Source organism: Pundamilia nyererei, unplaced genomic scaffold (genome assembly GCF_000239375.1).
Source record: "Pundamilia nyererei isolate P.nyererei 1_Seehausen unplaced genomic scaffold, PunNye1.0 scaffold00252, whole genome shotgun sequence".
NCBI lineage: Eukaryota > Metazoa > Chordata > Actinopteri > Cichliformes > Cichlidae > Pundamilia > Pundamilia nyererei.
The window spans coordinates 568,145-584,938 of NW_005187653.1; the positions used below are offsets into that span (position 1 = coordinate 568,145).

General features: G+C 43.8%; 1 protein-coding gene across 6 annotated transcripts in view; it reads left to right on the top strand.

Moving 5' to 3' along the window:
• The first annotated feature begins 1,006 nt into the window (after window positions 1-1,006).
• The window catches only part of ap2a1 (adaptor related protein complex 2 subunit alpha 1), a 38,386-nt gene continuing 22,598 nt past the window's right edge, over window positions 1,007-16,794 (top strand). Inside the window, exons 1-6 of one of the 6 annotated variants that reach the window (XM_005749649.2) lie at window positions 1,007-1,899; window positions 6,641-6,852; window positions 9,965-10,158; window positions 10,257-10,386; window positions 11,933-12,034; window positions 13,916-14,175. In XM_005749649.2, coding sequence (XP_005749706.1) covers window positions 1,833-1,899; window positions 6,641-6,852; window positions 9,965-10,158; window positions 10,257-10,386; window positions 11,933-12,034; window positions 13,916-14,175 — 965 coding nt within the window. In that variant the 5' untranslated portion in view covers window positions 1,007-1,832. The remainder of the gene's footprint in view (window positions 1,900-6,640; window positions 6,853-9,964; window positions 10,159-10,256; window positions 10,387-11,932; window positions 12,035-13,915; window positions 14,176-16,794) is intronic. The other 5 variants (XM_005749651.2, XM_005749650.2, XM_005749653.1 and 2 more) reach the window with 5 other exon arrangements.

Consider the following 16,794-nt stretch of genomic DNA (forward strand, 5'->3'; position numbering starts at 1 on the left):
CCAACCAATCACAGCAGATGGCCCCGCCCCTCCCTGAGCCTGGTTCTGCTGGAGGTTTCTTCCTGTTAAAAGGGAGTTTTTCCTTCCCACTGTTCGCCAAAGTGCTGCTCATAGGGGGTCATATGATTGTTGGGTTTTTCTCTGTATGTATTCTTGTAGGGTCGACCTTACTATATAAAGTGCCTTGAGGTGACTGTTGCTGTGATTTGGAGCTGTATAAATAAAATTGAATTGAATTGGTATCAGACATAGTGGTGCAATCTAATGATTAATATTTTAATTGATGCTCAGTGCTGCATGTTGCATCCTAAATGTTATGCAGCCATCTGCTGCCAGCTGCCACAGAACTGCAGCATTGTTGTAGATCAATGTCCTAATGCTGTGAATCTAAGACCTGATCATGTTATTGGTTTCAAATGCCTTTGTTTAGACACTTTTTGACCCTGTCCATTGAACGGTTCTAAGATGGCATATCTGAGTGCCACCGCTCCCAAATAACTGAATGGAAACGTGCAGGTAAACAGACACATTAGCTGGAAACCTGTGCTAGGAATCTCATTGCACGAGGACCAATGAATACCTGTGCAGGTGAAACTGCATGTCATTTGCATGTGATGTTTTCAGTTCTCACATATTATTTAAAACAATAACGTCTTTTATGGTTAAATCCTCACTGCAGTTTTGCACAAACTGTAAACACCAAAAATGATTTTAAATTCTCTTAAAATGTAATACTGGGTATTTTATTATTTTTTATTTTATTACTGTTATGTTCTTTCTTAATATACCTGTACACTTTGTACATGTTCATGTAAAGCTGAGAAACACGAGCATTACAGGTAAATGTTGCTACACTGATTTTCTGTATATGACAATAAAACACTTGTCGACTGGACACTACAGCTTAGCACTGTTAATACGAAAGCCTACTTTTAGCATACTTCCGTCGGGCCGGCTTCCCTGTCGCTCAGTCGTAGCCTGTTTTCCATACAAATGGGTTCATGGCAGAGTTGCACTGTGTCGGTACAGCCACATATTGCCGCAAGTTGTCCAATCAGCAATAGGCTCCACTCGAACGACGAAAAGGAGCGTAGGCGTTCACGGGAGTGCTGCGCGGTCACGTTATTCTGCTGTCACGAGCCTGATCCGAGCCGTACAGTGCAGGCTAACGAATTGGAGCGGACATCAGCTATTCAGGACATAATATTTTTAACCAAATTTAGTGCGCGAATAGAGAGCTCAAGGAAGTCCGACCGCTGGTTGGTATTTGAGACGCTCTACTGAGTTATTCCGATCGACCGGTGATGTGCTCCAGTATTTGAATGATATTGCTAGTCAGCTAGCTAGCTGTTAAGCTAGCTTTACGTTACGTGACTCGAAGTAATTGAACAATATACTCTCGGACAGCATTCTTACTAACACGTCTGAGTGCATTTAGCTTTAAGACATTTATCAGTAGCCGTTTTTATCTTTAGCAAATTTTTGTGGTATGAGTTATACGTAATTTCTAATCCAAGGTAGATGAGGATTGAATGAAATAACGTTAGCTTGCCATAGCCAAGGAAACAAGCCAGCTAACAGGGATAACGTTAACTTATCCCGCTACTTGTTGATAGACTGCCATCCAGCGGATCTAGTAAATGCTACCTGAGTTACCCACCTAAAAGCATCGACCGAACCTGGTAGGCAGCAGTCAGTCACAAAGTTGCAGACAGGCAAACGGCTACTACTAAACATCAAGTTTGCCATCGTCGACTCCAGTCCGCTGTGAGAGGGTGTCCGGCATTAGTGTTTTTCGGAGAAGGCCAGAGTGAGGACAGAAACCTGCAGACATGCCGGCTGTGTCGAAAGGAGATGGAATGCGCGGATTGGCTGTTTTCATTTCGGACATTAGAAACTGTGAGTTACCTTTCTGTATGCTTCTTCATCATATGTGTTGTTATTTCATTGTGTCGTCAAAGTTGACATGGCTAATGTCGTTGCTGGTGATCGTCTCACACGTCATGCAGCGTTGTCATGTGGTAACCTCGACGCAGAAAGCTGTATCTAAAAAATCAGTTTGGTAACGTTTAGTGAAACAATCAATGATTTCTTACGTATTGACAGTAACGTGACGGTGGTGAAGTCACCTGCAGGAACAGAATAAGCGATGTTAGGCTTGGAGTGGCGGCGCTGATCAAACGCTTCCTGTTGTGTAGTTGTACATGTTGGAGAGCTCGGGGACGAAAGTTCATTGAAATTTAGTGTCGTGTCAGGACGCTCCACATGCAGGGAAGGAAGACTGAAGCTCACACGGAAACCAGTGGTTGGTATTTAAAACAACAACAAAAGGAGCAAAGTATAAAAAATAATAATAAACAATACTATTACGTGTAACAAAATGCTACATATATCCAGCAATTGACTGCAAAGTTTTATATAAATGTCTTTTTTTTGTCAGTTTCCTAGTAATATTTATTCCAGTAATGATGTGAATACCACTTTTCACTGTTACTGAGTAGTAACAAGAATATAGGAAGTAGTTGCCATCTACTGTTTCCTTTTTGCTGTGATTACACATGCCAGTGCTTGATGTGCTTGTCACTGCACACCTGACAGTTCTTCCAGGCTTACACTGACAGGCAGTAATGGCTACTTCATGGTCGAATGTTTGATACCTCCAGCTTTCACTGTGTTATTCTGCCTTTTGGGCACATTTAAAGAGAAATTCAGCAGAAAATAAAAATGTGGACCAACAACTAGTGTAAATGTTCAAAGTGACGAATATTGCAAACATTTGCAGAGGCGTCTAGATGACTTGTTTTCAAACGTGCTGTATCAGGCAGGCAGACATCTCCAAACACATGTGATTTGTAGCCTTGGGAAATACACTGGATTACATGTTATCAAATACTCATTTGAAATAAATAGTAATAACATGACAGGCTGTATTGGAATGTTATTGACAAAAACCTGTGAGAATGAATTTCAGTCTTGTTATGTCAGCAACACACTTATGTAAATCAGACTGTGCAACTGGTTGTTTTTTGTCTTTATATTTCATTTGGAGGTACTGGATGAGGCGTATCTGTGCTAATGGAAGCCTGTTAGAAACAGTTGTCTGCTGCCTGGCCAGTTGGGGAGTGTACCACTTCTTGGGCAGATGGTAGTTAGAAAGCTTTAACTCATCAGCCATGCTGGTTGGTAGCCGTCTATCGCTGTTTGAGCAGGAAGGCGGGCTGCAGGATGACCCATGATTAAATCCCATTCATTTATCATCATCATTGCTTTTCATGGTAAAAATGTCTTTTACTGACAAGCTCTTTGGCTTCTGCTGTTCCAGTGTTGCTTAACATTATACCTGTTTAAGCAGAAAGTAGATCTGTCTTTAACTGTAGTGTTACTTCTTCAGACTAAACACGAATTAGGTCAGTGATTGGCAAATGCAGGCACATGGTCAGGCAGTGGTTTAGGGAGAGCTTGTTGTGGCAGAACATGTTTTCAGTATCGTTTGATCATGTTCGGTTAATTATGGCCAAAATCATGATCAGGACACTGTTGTGTCTGTTCTGTTTGATAGGGCCGAAGCACTTATAGTTCATTTCGATTTTATGAACATGGCACCAATTGAAAACAATAGTTGCTTCATATTGTAAAGTAAAAGTGGCATGGAGATTTTGCCATGAAACAGGAAGTTGTTGTTGTGAAATCTGGTCGTGTAATGTCCCAAGATGGGCCGTAGCCTGAACCCAGCTGAAGCCAGGTATTTGGCAACATTGTGAGGCTTTGTATTTGAGGAAACTCCTCGTGGGGATCTTACTGGATCAATTTTAAAATGGGATATTTTTTTCTGCAGGAACATCCCAAAGCCTTCCAGTTCATCTATGTGAGCTCACAGCAGAGCGAGACCAAAGATTGATACAGAAATGTGTCATCTTCCTTTTGCGATACTTTATCAACACACCATTGTCAAATATCAGTGGTGAGCGAGCCTGAATGTTCATCCAGTATGCAGGCTCTCTAACTGACCTCACTCATCCCAGCCTGTTTGACTTCATGGGGACACTCGTCCAAACAAGAGTTTATTCATTTGCTGGGGTGCAGAACATTGAATAAAGGATGGATAGTGAGAGCAAGTCAGAGTATCATTCTGTTAAACCGACACTAACAAACAGCCTCCAGTATTTATTTCAGTTTTTTAATGCATTTCTTTAATAACATGCTAGCAGGTGCACAGCGGTGCTGTTGGTAACACTGAGAGTCGTTGGCTCCAGTCCAGTCGGCGCTCTTTCAGTTGGACTTTATTTGTTCACTTCAGTTTTAGTTTTACAGATCGGCAGCCTGGCCCAGGGTCTACCCTGCTTCTCACTCCATGACAGCTGGGACAGGTTCCTGATGGAAACATAGTAGAACAGCAACAACGGTAGTCATCACACAGTTATTTTAACAGTGTGTTGAATGGAGTAAAGTAATTCCTGCTTTCTGTCTTGCAGTTAGAGCTGAGCGATAAAACAATAGAAATCCTGCAGAAACATAGTGGCTTCATAGCTGTAAAAACATGGTCATTATAAAGTCGGTCGAGCTCGTTCCATTCGTGTTTTGACAGAAAACATGAAAGGTCAACAGCAGTTGCACAGGTCGCAGGTCTGATTCATACAGACGACTAACTGCCAACTCCGTTTAGGCCGTAGTGCCCGTCGTGGACCCTCTGTTCCCCTTGGACAATAAGCGGTTGTCAGTTTTACTTTTGTTCTGCTTTGTTTACACTGTAAACTTTGTTGAATTTATGGTGAAGACTCACACAAAGGCTTTCACACTTTCCATTTTTGGGTTTGTTTCCCAACAATTGAAAATTGTTTGTTTTTATACCAAAAACCAGCGATAGAGGCGCTCGGCTGTGAAAGGCTGGATATTGTGGACACCCACCTTTGAGGGGACATTTTAGTGTCACGGTCAGGAGTCAAGTGTTGTTTCAAATCTTGTGAGCATAATAAGATGAGAAAAGTGTTTCCTAGGGGTTTCTTTTTCATACCGTACGTACATCTGCTAGCAGGTGGAGGGCTTTTTGTTTGTTTTTCCCGCTTTAGGCTGCAGTGGCTTGAACACAGACCACATAAGATGTGTGGAAGTTGGGCAATTTAAAAGTAGGAGCCATCAGACAACCAGACAGCCTTTATAGAGGATTACATTGGTTCCCATGTTGTGGGGATAACCTAGACTTGGTCACAAACATTGACAGAGTTCTTGCAAGGCTTCAAAAATCCACATCCACCCTCACCAAATCAGGTGGACCCTACACTAATGCATGACCAACCACCTGTTGGAATTCCTTATATGAGGAATTTCTTAATCAGACTGTGTGTATAGTCCCAGCAGGGGACACGTGGCAGCTGATGGCAGCTACAGAGATACAATCTAAGAAACAGAAGCACACAACTCACCTCCGTCTTACCATTAATGTCAAAAATACAAGTCTAGGGCAGGGCTCTGGACCAGCGGTCCCCAACCCCCGGGCCTCGGACCGGTACCGGTCCGTGAGTCGTTTGGCCGCGAGAGTTGAGGCTCAGGTGTGAAATGTGTAGTTTTCAGGGTTTTTATTGGTTTTCAGTGTTATTTTGTTATCGCTTTTATCGTTAACTCTGTTTTCCTGGGTCTTTTCACGTGTGTTATGAATAAACCTTCTTTTTTTAGTTTTATTTTGTTGTATTTATCCGCGACACCTTAAAGGCCGGTCCATGAAAATATTGTCGGGCATAAACCGGTCCGTGGCGCAAAAAAGGTTGGAGACCGCTGCTCTAGACTAACTCTTTGCCACGGTTGCACCGGTGCGCCTCACTTTTTCCTCTTAGGCACATCAGCACAAAAGTTAGGTGCACCCAAATTTTTCAACTGCATTGCTTAACACCGCAGTAAGAGTAATATTAAACCATTGTTGGAAACTGGAATTGGCTGCAGTCCTGGGATAGGTGACGAGCCAGGTGACGAAGGCTGTCCCAATTCGAAGGCTTAGTTTTAATATTACTCTTTCTGGGTCACAAAATAAACTTTAAAGATATTTTCAGGCGAGAATGTAGCTGTGTGAACTTCAAATATCTGCTCGGTCCCAGATCAGATGCACACACTGGAACTCTTTCCCATGTTGCTGTCTGTGTTTATTGTGCTGTGGTGTGTTGATATCTGTGCATTCCTGTATTATCCTTCTGTGTTACACATTTCGATGTTTTTTTCCTGCTACCTGGCCTGACCTGTCTCCCCAATGTGATGTTTGTGTTGTATGTATGGTTGGCAAGGTCTGTCATCTCGGTTGTGGGCAAAAGACCTGCAACTGACAAATAAAGGCCATCTCATCTCTCATCTCATCTCAAGACGTCGCATATTTGCAAAAGTGCTCGAAGTTTTTGGAGACGTCTGTTACCCACCAGCTCGACGTTTTGTGAGATCTCGCAAAAGTTCATCTTCATTTTTTTCTCCCATGTCCCTTGCAGTGCTCCGTAGTTATCCAAACATTTTGTCAAATAGTTTCAGTCAAAGAAAAATGAAAACAGTCTCACGATTAGCTGTTGCTGGTTTGCGCGATCTTAAAGTTGCCTTCAGTAGCCAGATCTGTCCACCTCTGAATGCTGATGCTACACGAGTGTCTTTGTGTTTTTAACCTTATCAGGTAAGAGCAAGGAGGCTGAGATCAAACGGATTAATAAAGAACTGGCCAACATCCGCTCCAAGTTCAAAGGGGACAAGGCTTTGGATGGCTACAGCAAGAAGAAGTATGTCTGCAAGCTGCTCTTTATCTTTCTGCTTGGCCATGACATTGACTTTGGACACATGGAGGCCGTCAACCTGCTGAGCTCCAACAAGTACACAGAGAAACAGATTGTAAGTCTTTCACAGCGTTGTAGTCTTGTTCTTTAAATGCATGTCAGTGTGTGAGATGCATGCAAGTGTTGCACTACTGTGTGTGTGTGTGTAGTATAAAAGCCCTTTGAGTGCTACGTAGCAGTATAAAAGTGCTGTATGAACATGGGCTGCATTTCCACTTTTCACGTGTCCACTAAACACTGTGACCAAGCGTTCACAGCTGGCCCACTTCTGCTCCAGTGTACAGGAGGGACTCAAACACCCGATCCCTGACCCGTTGAGGCTCACCAGATATAAGACGTGAGAGTGTTGACAGCATCATTTCCCTGTTTTATTGAATAAAAACAGAATTAGATTATTTGTGACGTAGCTAACGTGGTAGTCCTTTACTTCACGTCACTACCAGCTGTGATTCGTCACCGCCGCACGCTTTTCCAGGGTGTTTTTATTTATACTTACATTTTAGGAAAAAACATGAATCCCTGTGTGGATTCATTTGTTCTTTGAAATGCTGTTTGAAAAAACTGAAGTAAATGTTTGCAGAACAAATCCTTCTGCTGTTGAGACCTTTTCATTTCCTGACTGTGGGGTGTGGAGAGTTTCCTCAGGAACAGGAAATGTTTAGTTAGCAGAATAAGGATGATTCAGGATCCATGTGGTTTGAGAAGTGACGGCTGCGACTGACTCAACACGACCGCTAATAAGCTCCAGACCTTCACCCTGATCCGAGCTGGGAACTTTGATTTCTACGAAGTTTACAAACAAGTGTGTAAACCTGTAGCACTTCCTGTGGTTTGTTTCACACAGTGTTGCAGCGTACACCTGGGCTCGGATCACGTTCACACAATAAACAAACGGCTCTGGAGTTCCTTTGGAGCCGTACTGAGACCAGCTTCAAAGGGTCTCGGTGCAGGTGTTCAACTGCAGGTGTGAGAGCACACGTAGCTAGGGATGGGTATCGTTTAGGTTTTATCCGATACCGGTGCCAAACCGGTACTTTTGAAATGGTGCCGGTGCTTAAAGAATGAAGAACACAAACTTTGTCCAAAAACCTCTCATGTTTAACTGTTTCCCTCTTTTTCTTTGGTCATTTTAGCCTTTTTAGCCAGGGTGAAGGGAGCATCTGCCATCAAACAAGAGGACAGCCGCATGTAGCTATGATGATGTTTGCTAGTTCACCTTACCTGCATTAATGTAATAACGTGGTTAGCCTACTCAACGTAAATTACACACGAACAACATTAAGCTACTCGCCCAGAGAAGAACGGCTGGCTGCTGCATCATCATCCTCATCATTTCTGCTACACTGGCAGGGCTAGGGGCCAGGACTCTCCTCTTCGGGTTTTTGGGGATGTTGCTAACTCCGGGTCCGATAACAGGCACCACACCCGCAGTAGATGTGCTCGGTGTGAGGTCTCGCAGCAAGCTATCAAATACGGTGCATTTTTCGGCTTTTAAAAAAAACAAACGCTATGCGTCGCCAGGTGTTTCATCGGATTCGAGGTGTTACCTCCTTTGACAGTATCACAGTATCAGCTTAAAGCACTTGTTGCTGCTGAGTTTGCATCTTTTGCTGTGAAGTACAGCCAGACTTTTGACCGCTTCGCCTTGGACATTTTTAATCTGTAGCTCTGCTCTAAAAGAACGTACGTACCTGGACCCGCCTACTATCCTGGGAAACGTAAAATGATTGGCTAGAATCCAAAGTGTATGACAGCTCAGGAAAAAAAAGCAGCGAAATGTGCGCTGCTTTTCGGTCTGGTTACTACCGTTTATGTCAGAACACCGGTACCCATCCCTACACGTAGCACACATGCAGTGACTGCTGTTGCTGAGTGGGATCAGCTTCCCTAATGAATTTTGGGATGAACCATTTCTTTACATAGTTTTAAGATCTGATCTATGAAGCCTTAATCCAGGTGTTTCTATTAAAAGAGAGACCTCTGTAGACCCAGTACAGCAGATATTGAGTGTATAACAGGCGTCAGCTGGTCATTTGTGTCACAGCTCGTTAGTTTCACATGACACCTGATACTCTCACTGTGTCCCAAAATGTCGGCCGCGTCCTCAGGATGCCGCATTGGTAGGCCGATTACGTCACAGCCAGGCGATGAAGGCTGTCCCAGTTCGTCGACTCCTTCAAATGCGGCCGACAAATCCGTCCTTCATTTCCCCGAATTTGAAGGATGGGTCGGGTGTGTCCTTCGTGGCCCACCATTCCAGTTTCCAACAATGGCAGCAGCTAGTTAGTTTTAATATTACTCTTATTATTCTTTCTGGGTCACAAAATAAACGTTTAACATATTTTCAGGCGAGAATGAATCTGTGTAAACCTCAAATATCTGCTCGGTTTATCAAAACATCGCATATTTGCAAAAGTGTGCCGACGTTTTCGGAGACGTCTGTTACCCACCAGCTCGACAGCTGACCGGGAGGTCGAGGGTCACTGAAGCCGCTAAGAACAACGAACTCCCAGCTTCATCGTTTTCAGACCCACCGCCGTCTTTCGCTGCTCAGGTTAAACATGATATATGAGTCACTCAGATAACTTAAAAATGTTATTGTTTGGCTTTTTTCAGTGTTTGATTGGTTCCTGAGTAAATCAGTTTGGCTGAGATTAAAGTTATTAGGTAAAATAAAACTTTATTAACCCATCGGGTGGTTTTCACACCGCTGAATAAACGTCAAACAGAAAACTGATTAAACAGAAGTGTGAGACAGTCGAGAGTTTACTCCAGTGTCCTGTTATATTTTAGACAGCAAGGAGCAGACGGCCGAGTTTATTAAACTCCACCGAGACCGCGGTGACGCTGATCTGAAGGCTAGACCGTCTAATTTCACAGCCTCGCACTTCCGGCCTTCTCGGTCTACGGAGGACCCGGCCCACGTAGACCGCAAAGGCCGGGTCCACGTAGACCGCAAAGGCCGGGTCCTCCGAAGGATGCGGCTTAGGTTTTGGGACACAGCTCCTGTTAACCTGTGAGTGTGCTAACATCATAACACAACGTGGGTGACACAGCAGCTGGTGTAAACTGCTTAGTCCACAAAATCGTGACACATGCAGAGCACACGCTGTGGGACGCTGTGTTTGAAAGCCACTCACTGTTACTGTCGATGTTGATTTGTCCAGGGCTACCTGTTCATCTCAGTGCTGGTGAATAGCAATAGTGAGCTAATCCGTCTGATCAACAACGCCATCAAGAACGACCTGTCCAGCCGCAACCCCACCTTCATGTGCCTGGCGCTTCACTGTATTGCGAACGTGGGAAGCCGTGAGATGGCCGAAGCCTTTGCCAGTGAGATCCCTCGGATACTGGTTGCAGGGTAAGTGTTTTTGATGCTTCACTGTTGCTGGGTTGTTTTTGTACTTATTTTAGATTAACTCCTGTTAACTGTGATACTGTGAATGTGATGCAACGCAGTGATACGATGGACAGTGTGAAACAGTCAGCGGCCCTTTGTCTGCTGCGGCTCTATAAGACTTCTCCCGACTTGGTGCTGATGGGTGAATGGACGTCCCGTGTAGTGCACTTACTCAACGACCAACACATGGTAAGAGCACAGAGGTCATTCAGCAGCAGGACCCTTCATGCTGTGGAGGACTTAGCATCGCGTGGGCCGCTTGTTCTGCTCAGTGTTCCTTCCTGTCGACAGTGACTTCTCATTAGAGCATTAGAACTCAGTAAATACTCTAAGAAGGATAATATCCTAGGTCAGCTGTGCACCTGTGGACGTGTCATTGGTTCATTTCAGTTTTATTTACATTGTGCTAAATCACAAAAACAGCACTTTATATTGTGAGTCCCTACAGTGATGTAGAGAAACCCCTCCAACGATCAGACATCCCCCTGTGGGAGAGCACTTGGTGACGGAGGGAAGGAAAAACTCTTTGAATAGGAGGAAAGGTCCGGTATAACCAGGCTCAGCGAGGGGCGGGGCCATCTGCTGTGACTGGTGGTTACATGAGGAGGCCAAAGACGCGCTGTGGAAGAGAGCCAGAGATGAATACGAACTAACCAATCCGAGCATGGAGTGGTTCCCAGAGCTTAAAGGCTTTCAAACATGTTGAGCGCCATCTTGTGCCAGTGCTGAGCGTGACTTCATCGGGTTGGCTGGTTGATGGTAACATACACTTAGATTTGTTTATGTTAGCTAACTAGTGACAGAACCATAACTGGGTGGGATATAAGGAAACCAAAATCAGTCTAAGCGATCACTTTTATAGTAACCCAAGCACAGCCAAACAGCTGCTGGTGTTTGGGGAGGTCTTACTCCATCACCCCATCACACACAAACCTACTTTCCCTTCTGTTTGTGGTGTGATGTTCTTGGAAAAAGAAAGATTGTTCTGTTCATGAGATAGAGCTGATCGCAGCAGCCGATTGTGCCGCTCGTACATCTGGCCACACCAGGAAAAATCTGTTCCTGACTCCATCCTGTCACCTGACCAGGCTCTCCTCCACACTCTTCTCATTCATAAAGAGCTTCACTAAAACGAACATCACAGCTGTTTCAGTGCCGCTAGCCAAACAACACAAAAAGGCTCCTTAAGGAACCGAGTGGACGGTACATCCTTGTACATCCCCTGTAGTTTTCCTTCTGGCCAGTTTATTCCCCTCACCCGACCGACAGGGTGGATGTCTGTCCCTGCCTGAGCCTGGCTCTGCCGGAGGGTTCTGTCTGTCAAAAGGGAGTTTGTCCTTCCCACTATCGCCAAGTGCCTTTTCACACGGCGATCGTTGGGTTTCCTTCTGATATTGTAGCTTTTTTATCTTCTGACATGAACTCTGTTGAGGCAGCTGTTGTTCAGACTTGGTACAATATAAATTGAACTGGGTTAGTGACTCAGCATAAGTCTGTATAGGCGCCAAAGCGTATTTGTTTTTACCGGAACGTTTTAACTGTAGAATAATGAGAACAATGACTGAATGAACCCTGTAACACTTCAGAGTCCTGCACTTTGTTTTCACATGATTAAATGTTCTGCCTGCATTTGTCTGTTTTTCAATGAGCCACTGAAACGTGTTGTGATGTACCAGTTGTCTCCGCTGTGATGAATCGGTGCGGTTACTCATTTTCTCTTTGTGGGTGGGGTTAGGGTGTAGTGACAGCAGCCATCTCCCTCATCACCTGCCTGAGCCAGAAGAATCCAGACGAGTTTAAGACGTGCGTTTCCCTCGCCGTCTCCCGCCTCAGCAGGGTGAGTGTCAGAAACAATTGTATGTAAAATGTTCATGTTTGTAACTCTCAGTGTTGATGCTGCTCATTAGTCTCGGTGTTAGCTCAGGATTCCCAGATGTACCGAGTCAGTCACGTGTTGAAGCTGAACCTGCAGGGTTGGACCCGCTGACTGGCCGTTACATTTAAGCCGCTTCTTCTTTCTACTCGCAAAGAAACAAGGCAGCCTCCCAGATAAATACACAGACAGACTATGGCCTCCTGCACAGTAAATCCACATGGATATCTGGGATATTTAATACACAGCGTTTGGTGAATAAGAGGGGTGAAAAACACACACTGGTTTTTTATCCCTCATTTATTCCTGTTTGTTGTTCAAATATGCCGTGTACACTTCTCCACCAGTAGTAGCAGAAAGGCACCCTCCACCTGCAGAGCTGAGTGAACCAGCAGCTTCTCGATGGTGTTGCACAGCAGATCCAAATCAACAGTGCTGCATTCATAAATCAGTTAGGAGAAGATCCCAACTCGTGGTTAGTTTGTCACGAGTTAACACAGAGAGGCAGACAACCACTCACACCGCACATTCGCACCAATTTACAATCACCACTTAACCCAGAGCTTCCCAAAGTGTGGGGTGCGCCCCCTGGGGGGGGGGGCCCAGAGCCATTGCAGGGGGGTCCAAACCGAAAAACGCTTGGACACTGCTAGCACGGGCGCCCACACAAACACAAAGCAGGAGATGAAGCATCGCTGAATATGTTTCCAAACCAACTTCATTCTAAGCCAAAGACTAGAAAACATGGTGAAGCAAATCTTCCCTTTGGCTTCACCTGCACAGGTGCTGAGGTAGGTCTCCCTGCAGGATTGGTCTTTCCTTCGTCGGGAGCAGCGCTGGGCTGTTTAAATCACAGATAAACAGGATCCCATATTCTTCATTTTTAGTTCACAAACACTTGTTGTAATGACTAACTGCTCCTGACATGTTGGAGATGTTTGCTCTTTATACAGTAAAGTTACAGCTGGATACAAATAACATCAGGCTGATCCTGCCACAGTTTGTTCCCTCGGTTCAAATCACGGACAAACAGGATCCCACAGCTGTTTGTTTTTAAACCTATTTTGCACAGAGAAGCATTTTTTGAAAAATTTATTGATGCAATGTTGAACATTATTACACAGGAAAAAAACAACTACATGTAAAATAATCACAGCGTGATGCCTCTGCCTTTGTAATGAAGGGACAGTAACTGCGTGTAAATCTGCAGACAGTCAGATTAACAGCATTTCGTCTCTATCATTCTGCAATTCATCTCATGTAAACAATAACGTGGCCACAGCGTGACGTGAAAAAGGCACATAGCTTTGACGTTGCGTGACGAACTCTGTATTCCTCGTTCACACGTAAACGCAAAAAAAGGAGTTTTAAAAAATCTCAGTTTTTGGTGATTCGAAACGCCGTTTACGTGGACGAAACAGCTGCGTGTTCAAAAACACCCGTGTAGGTGCGGACGTAGCGTAAAAGAGTTAGTAGTTTATTTTATTACTACCTGTAATTTATTGCAGTTTACTTGTATTTGCTTATGTGTTTACTAAATGTTTGAGGTGTGAAATAAACCGCAACGGGGCAAAATATGGGCGTGTGTGGTTGGAGGATGTGTTTGTGCGGGGAGGGGGTTCTTGTAAAACAAAGGGGGCCTAGCAAAAAAAGTTTGGGAACCACTGACCGTGTTTGGACTGTGGGGGGAGCCACACTCCACACAGAAAGGCCAGCCAGTGGGTTCGACCGGGAAGGTTCTGCTGTCACAGGGCCCAAGGTTTTACTGCACGGTTGAGAGCAGGCTTCCACACAGATGCTCTGCAGACGGTTTCATCTCAATGATAAATACTGTTTGTTCTCCAGATCGTTTCATCAGCCTCCACCGATCTGCAGGATTACACCTACTATTTTGTGCCGGCACCCTGGCTTTCCTGCAAGCTGTTGCGCTTGCTGCAGTGTTACCCTCCACCAGAAGATGGTGCTGTCAAGGGCCGTCTGGTAGAGTGTCTGGAGACCATTCTTAATAAGGCCCAGGAGCCACCAAAGTCAAAGAAGGTGCAGCACTCAAATGCTAAAAATGCCATCCTGTTTGAGGCTATTTCACTTATCATCCACTATGACAGGTGAGTACTGTCTGTAGCATCCTCACTGACTTATTATTGAAATGAACTGTTATCACTCGAGTTTAAAGAATGCACGCTAACTCGCGCCACACATTTAATCTAAGTGCAGTCGGCTGCCAGCCTGTGCTGCTCATGCTGTAATGACACTGTAAATAAGTGTGTAATTACTGATGTGTGTGCATGCAGTCTACCTGTGTATGTTTGTAACACATTCTGGTGTAAGTGACTCCAGTTCTGACAGGTGAGCCAGCAAAGCTCGTCATCGATAACAGTTTCCTGTGGCACCATCAGTGTTGCTTGTTAAACACCCAGCAGAGAAGATGAGCTGTAACTCTAATGTAGCACTAATGTGACTTTAATGTAACACTAATGTAGCACTAATGTAACACTAATGTAGCACTAATGTGACACTAATGCAACACTATTTTAACTCTAATGTAGCACTAATGTAGCACTAATGTTACTTTAATGTGACACTAATGTAGCACTAATGTGACTTTAATGTAACACTAATGTAGCACTAATGTAGCACTAATGTGACACTAATGTGACACTAATGCAACACTATTTTAACTCTAATGTAGCTCTAATGTAGCACTAATGTGACTTTAGTGCTACATTAGTGTTACATTAATGTGACACTAATGTAGCACTAATGTGACACTAATGGAGCACTAATGTGACACTATTTTAACTCTAATGTAGCACTAATGTTACTTTAATGTGACACTAATGTAGCTCTAATGTAACACTAATGTAGCTCTAATGTAACTCTAATGTAACTCTAATGTGACACTAATGTAACACTATTTTAACTCTAATGTAGCACTAATGTTACACCCCGGCCTAGGCAACCGGCGTGCAACTCAGGAAAAATAGAAATAAGGGAAAAAGGCCCCCAAGCTCACTGCTCTTAAGGAGGGCGAACTCATAAAAAAAGACTAATACGGGCTTCCACAAAAATAATCCCAAAACGAAAGTATCGACAACTATTTTCTTTAAAGCAAAATACGATATTTATTTACATCACAACACAAGGCGCCAAACTATTTACAACGGGGGGGGATCGCGACCATGACATACTGAAACACAGGGTTTAAATACCTAGAGGGAGCAATCAGGAAATGGACAACAAGAGGGAAACACAGCTGGGGCAACGCTTACATGACGAGTCAAGGAAACGTAATGAACACACTAAGATAACACAGACTTTCAAAGTAAAACAGGAAACACATAACAGTCACGCCAAAACAAAACGCCTAAAACAATACACTGCCAACGCCGAACCATAACACTAATGTAACTCTAATGTAGCACTAATGTAACTCTCAACAATTAACTTAGACCAAAGATTTTTTTTAATGTGGGAAAAACAGGCGTCATTCTGTTGTAACAATTTTATTTTAAAAGACTTTGAGCTGCTGGAGAATAAATGCAGTCAGCAGGCTGAGTCTACATATTTAATGTCACCTAAACGCAGATCATCTCCTCAGCACATTCACAGCCTGTAACAACTGCAAACCCTCTAAATTTGACCAGCATGGATACATCCTGAAATTGTTCTGTGCATCTCTCACTGACTCACTCTCACTCACACTTTGGGCCCTGTGAGTCTGAGGTACAGTTATTATTTATGTATTGTTCATTAAGGGGAGTACTTTTACTAATAGATCTAATAGTGATATTTTTAGTAAGAATTATAGTACGACTACTTTATGAATACAAAGAGAATCCATACCACTAAAGAACATGATAAAGGTAATATATACACAACCCACAAAGCCAGTGAAGAAATGGCATACTAGTCCTTTTTCACATGTTACATGGTAATGTGTTTGGCCCTCGTGTGCTGACATGCATGCCTAACAACGATGGGGCATGCTCCTAATGAGACAACAGGTGGTGTCCGGGGGATCTCCTCCCAGGTGGGTGTGCACAGGGTCTGCTAGAACAGGGGTGTGAGATGTATGCCCGGGGGTCCGACTCAGCCCACAGACTCCAGCCCAGACTGCTGGACTGCTCTGGGCAGACATGTGAGACTTTAAAATGTGTTTTTCTTAACTTTTCCTCCTCCAGTAACCAAACGACACCAAAGTAATTCATTAATAGATAAACAATTAAATGACAGTTTCCACAGCGTACTATAGAAAAGCCCAGAATGTTTCATTTCTCATCCAAGCAGCTTCTTCACTTCAGAAAACACTGAATGGACAATGTTAATCTGATTTCTTCTCATTTAAACCCTGCTGACAGATTTCTTACATTTACTACTACTAAGGATGGCACACTGTTAGAACTGCCCTTCTTCCTCTTATCGTAAGACAGAAATATGTAGATGAACCTCTGTACAGTCATGGTCTGGTCCTCTGTATGTGTGAAGCAGGTTTAAAGCCCCACGTTCTGATTAAGTCTTTCTTTATGGTATATTCATAGATGTTTTATATTATTCTGCGCAGTTATTTAACAACGTTACATACGTAGAAGTTAAAGATGATGCCTGTGCTGAGTGAAAATCATCAGTTCTCTATAGTCTACAGCAGCGGTCTTTAATGCACCACAGACCGGCCTTTAAGGCGGATAAATACGACAAAATAAATACGACCAAGATAAAAACTGTGG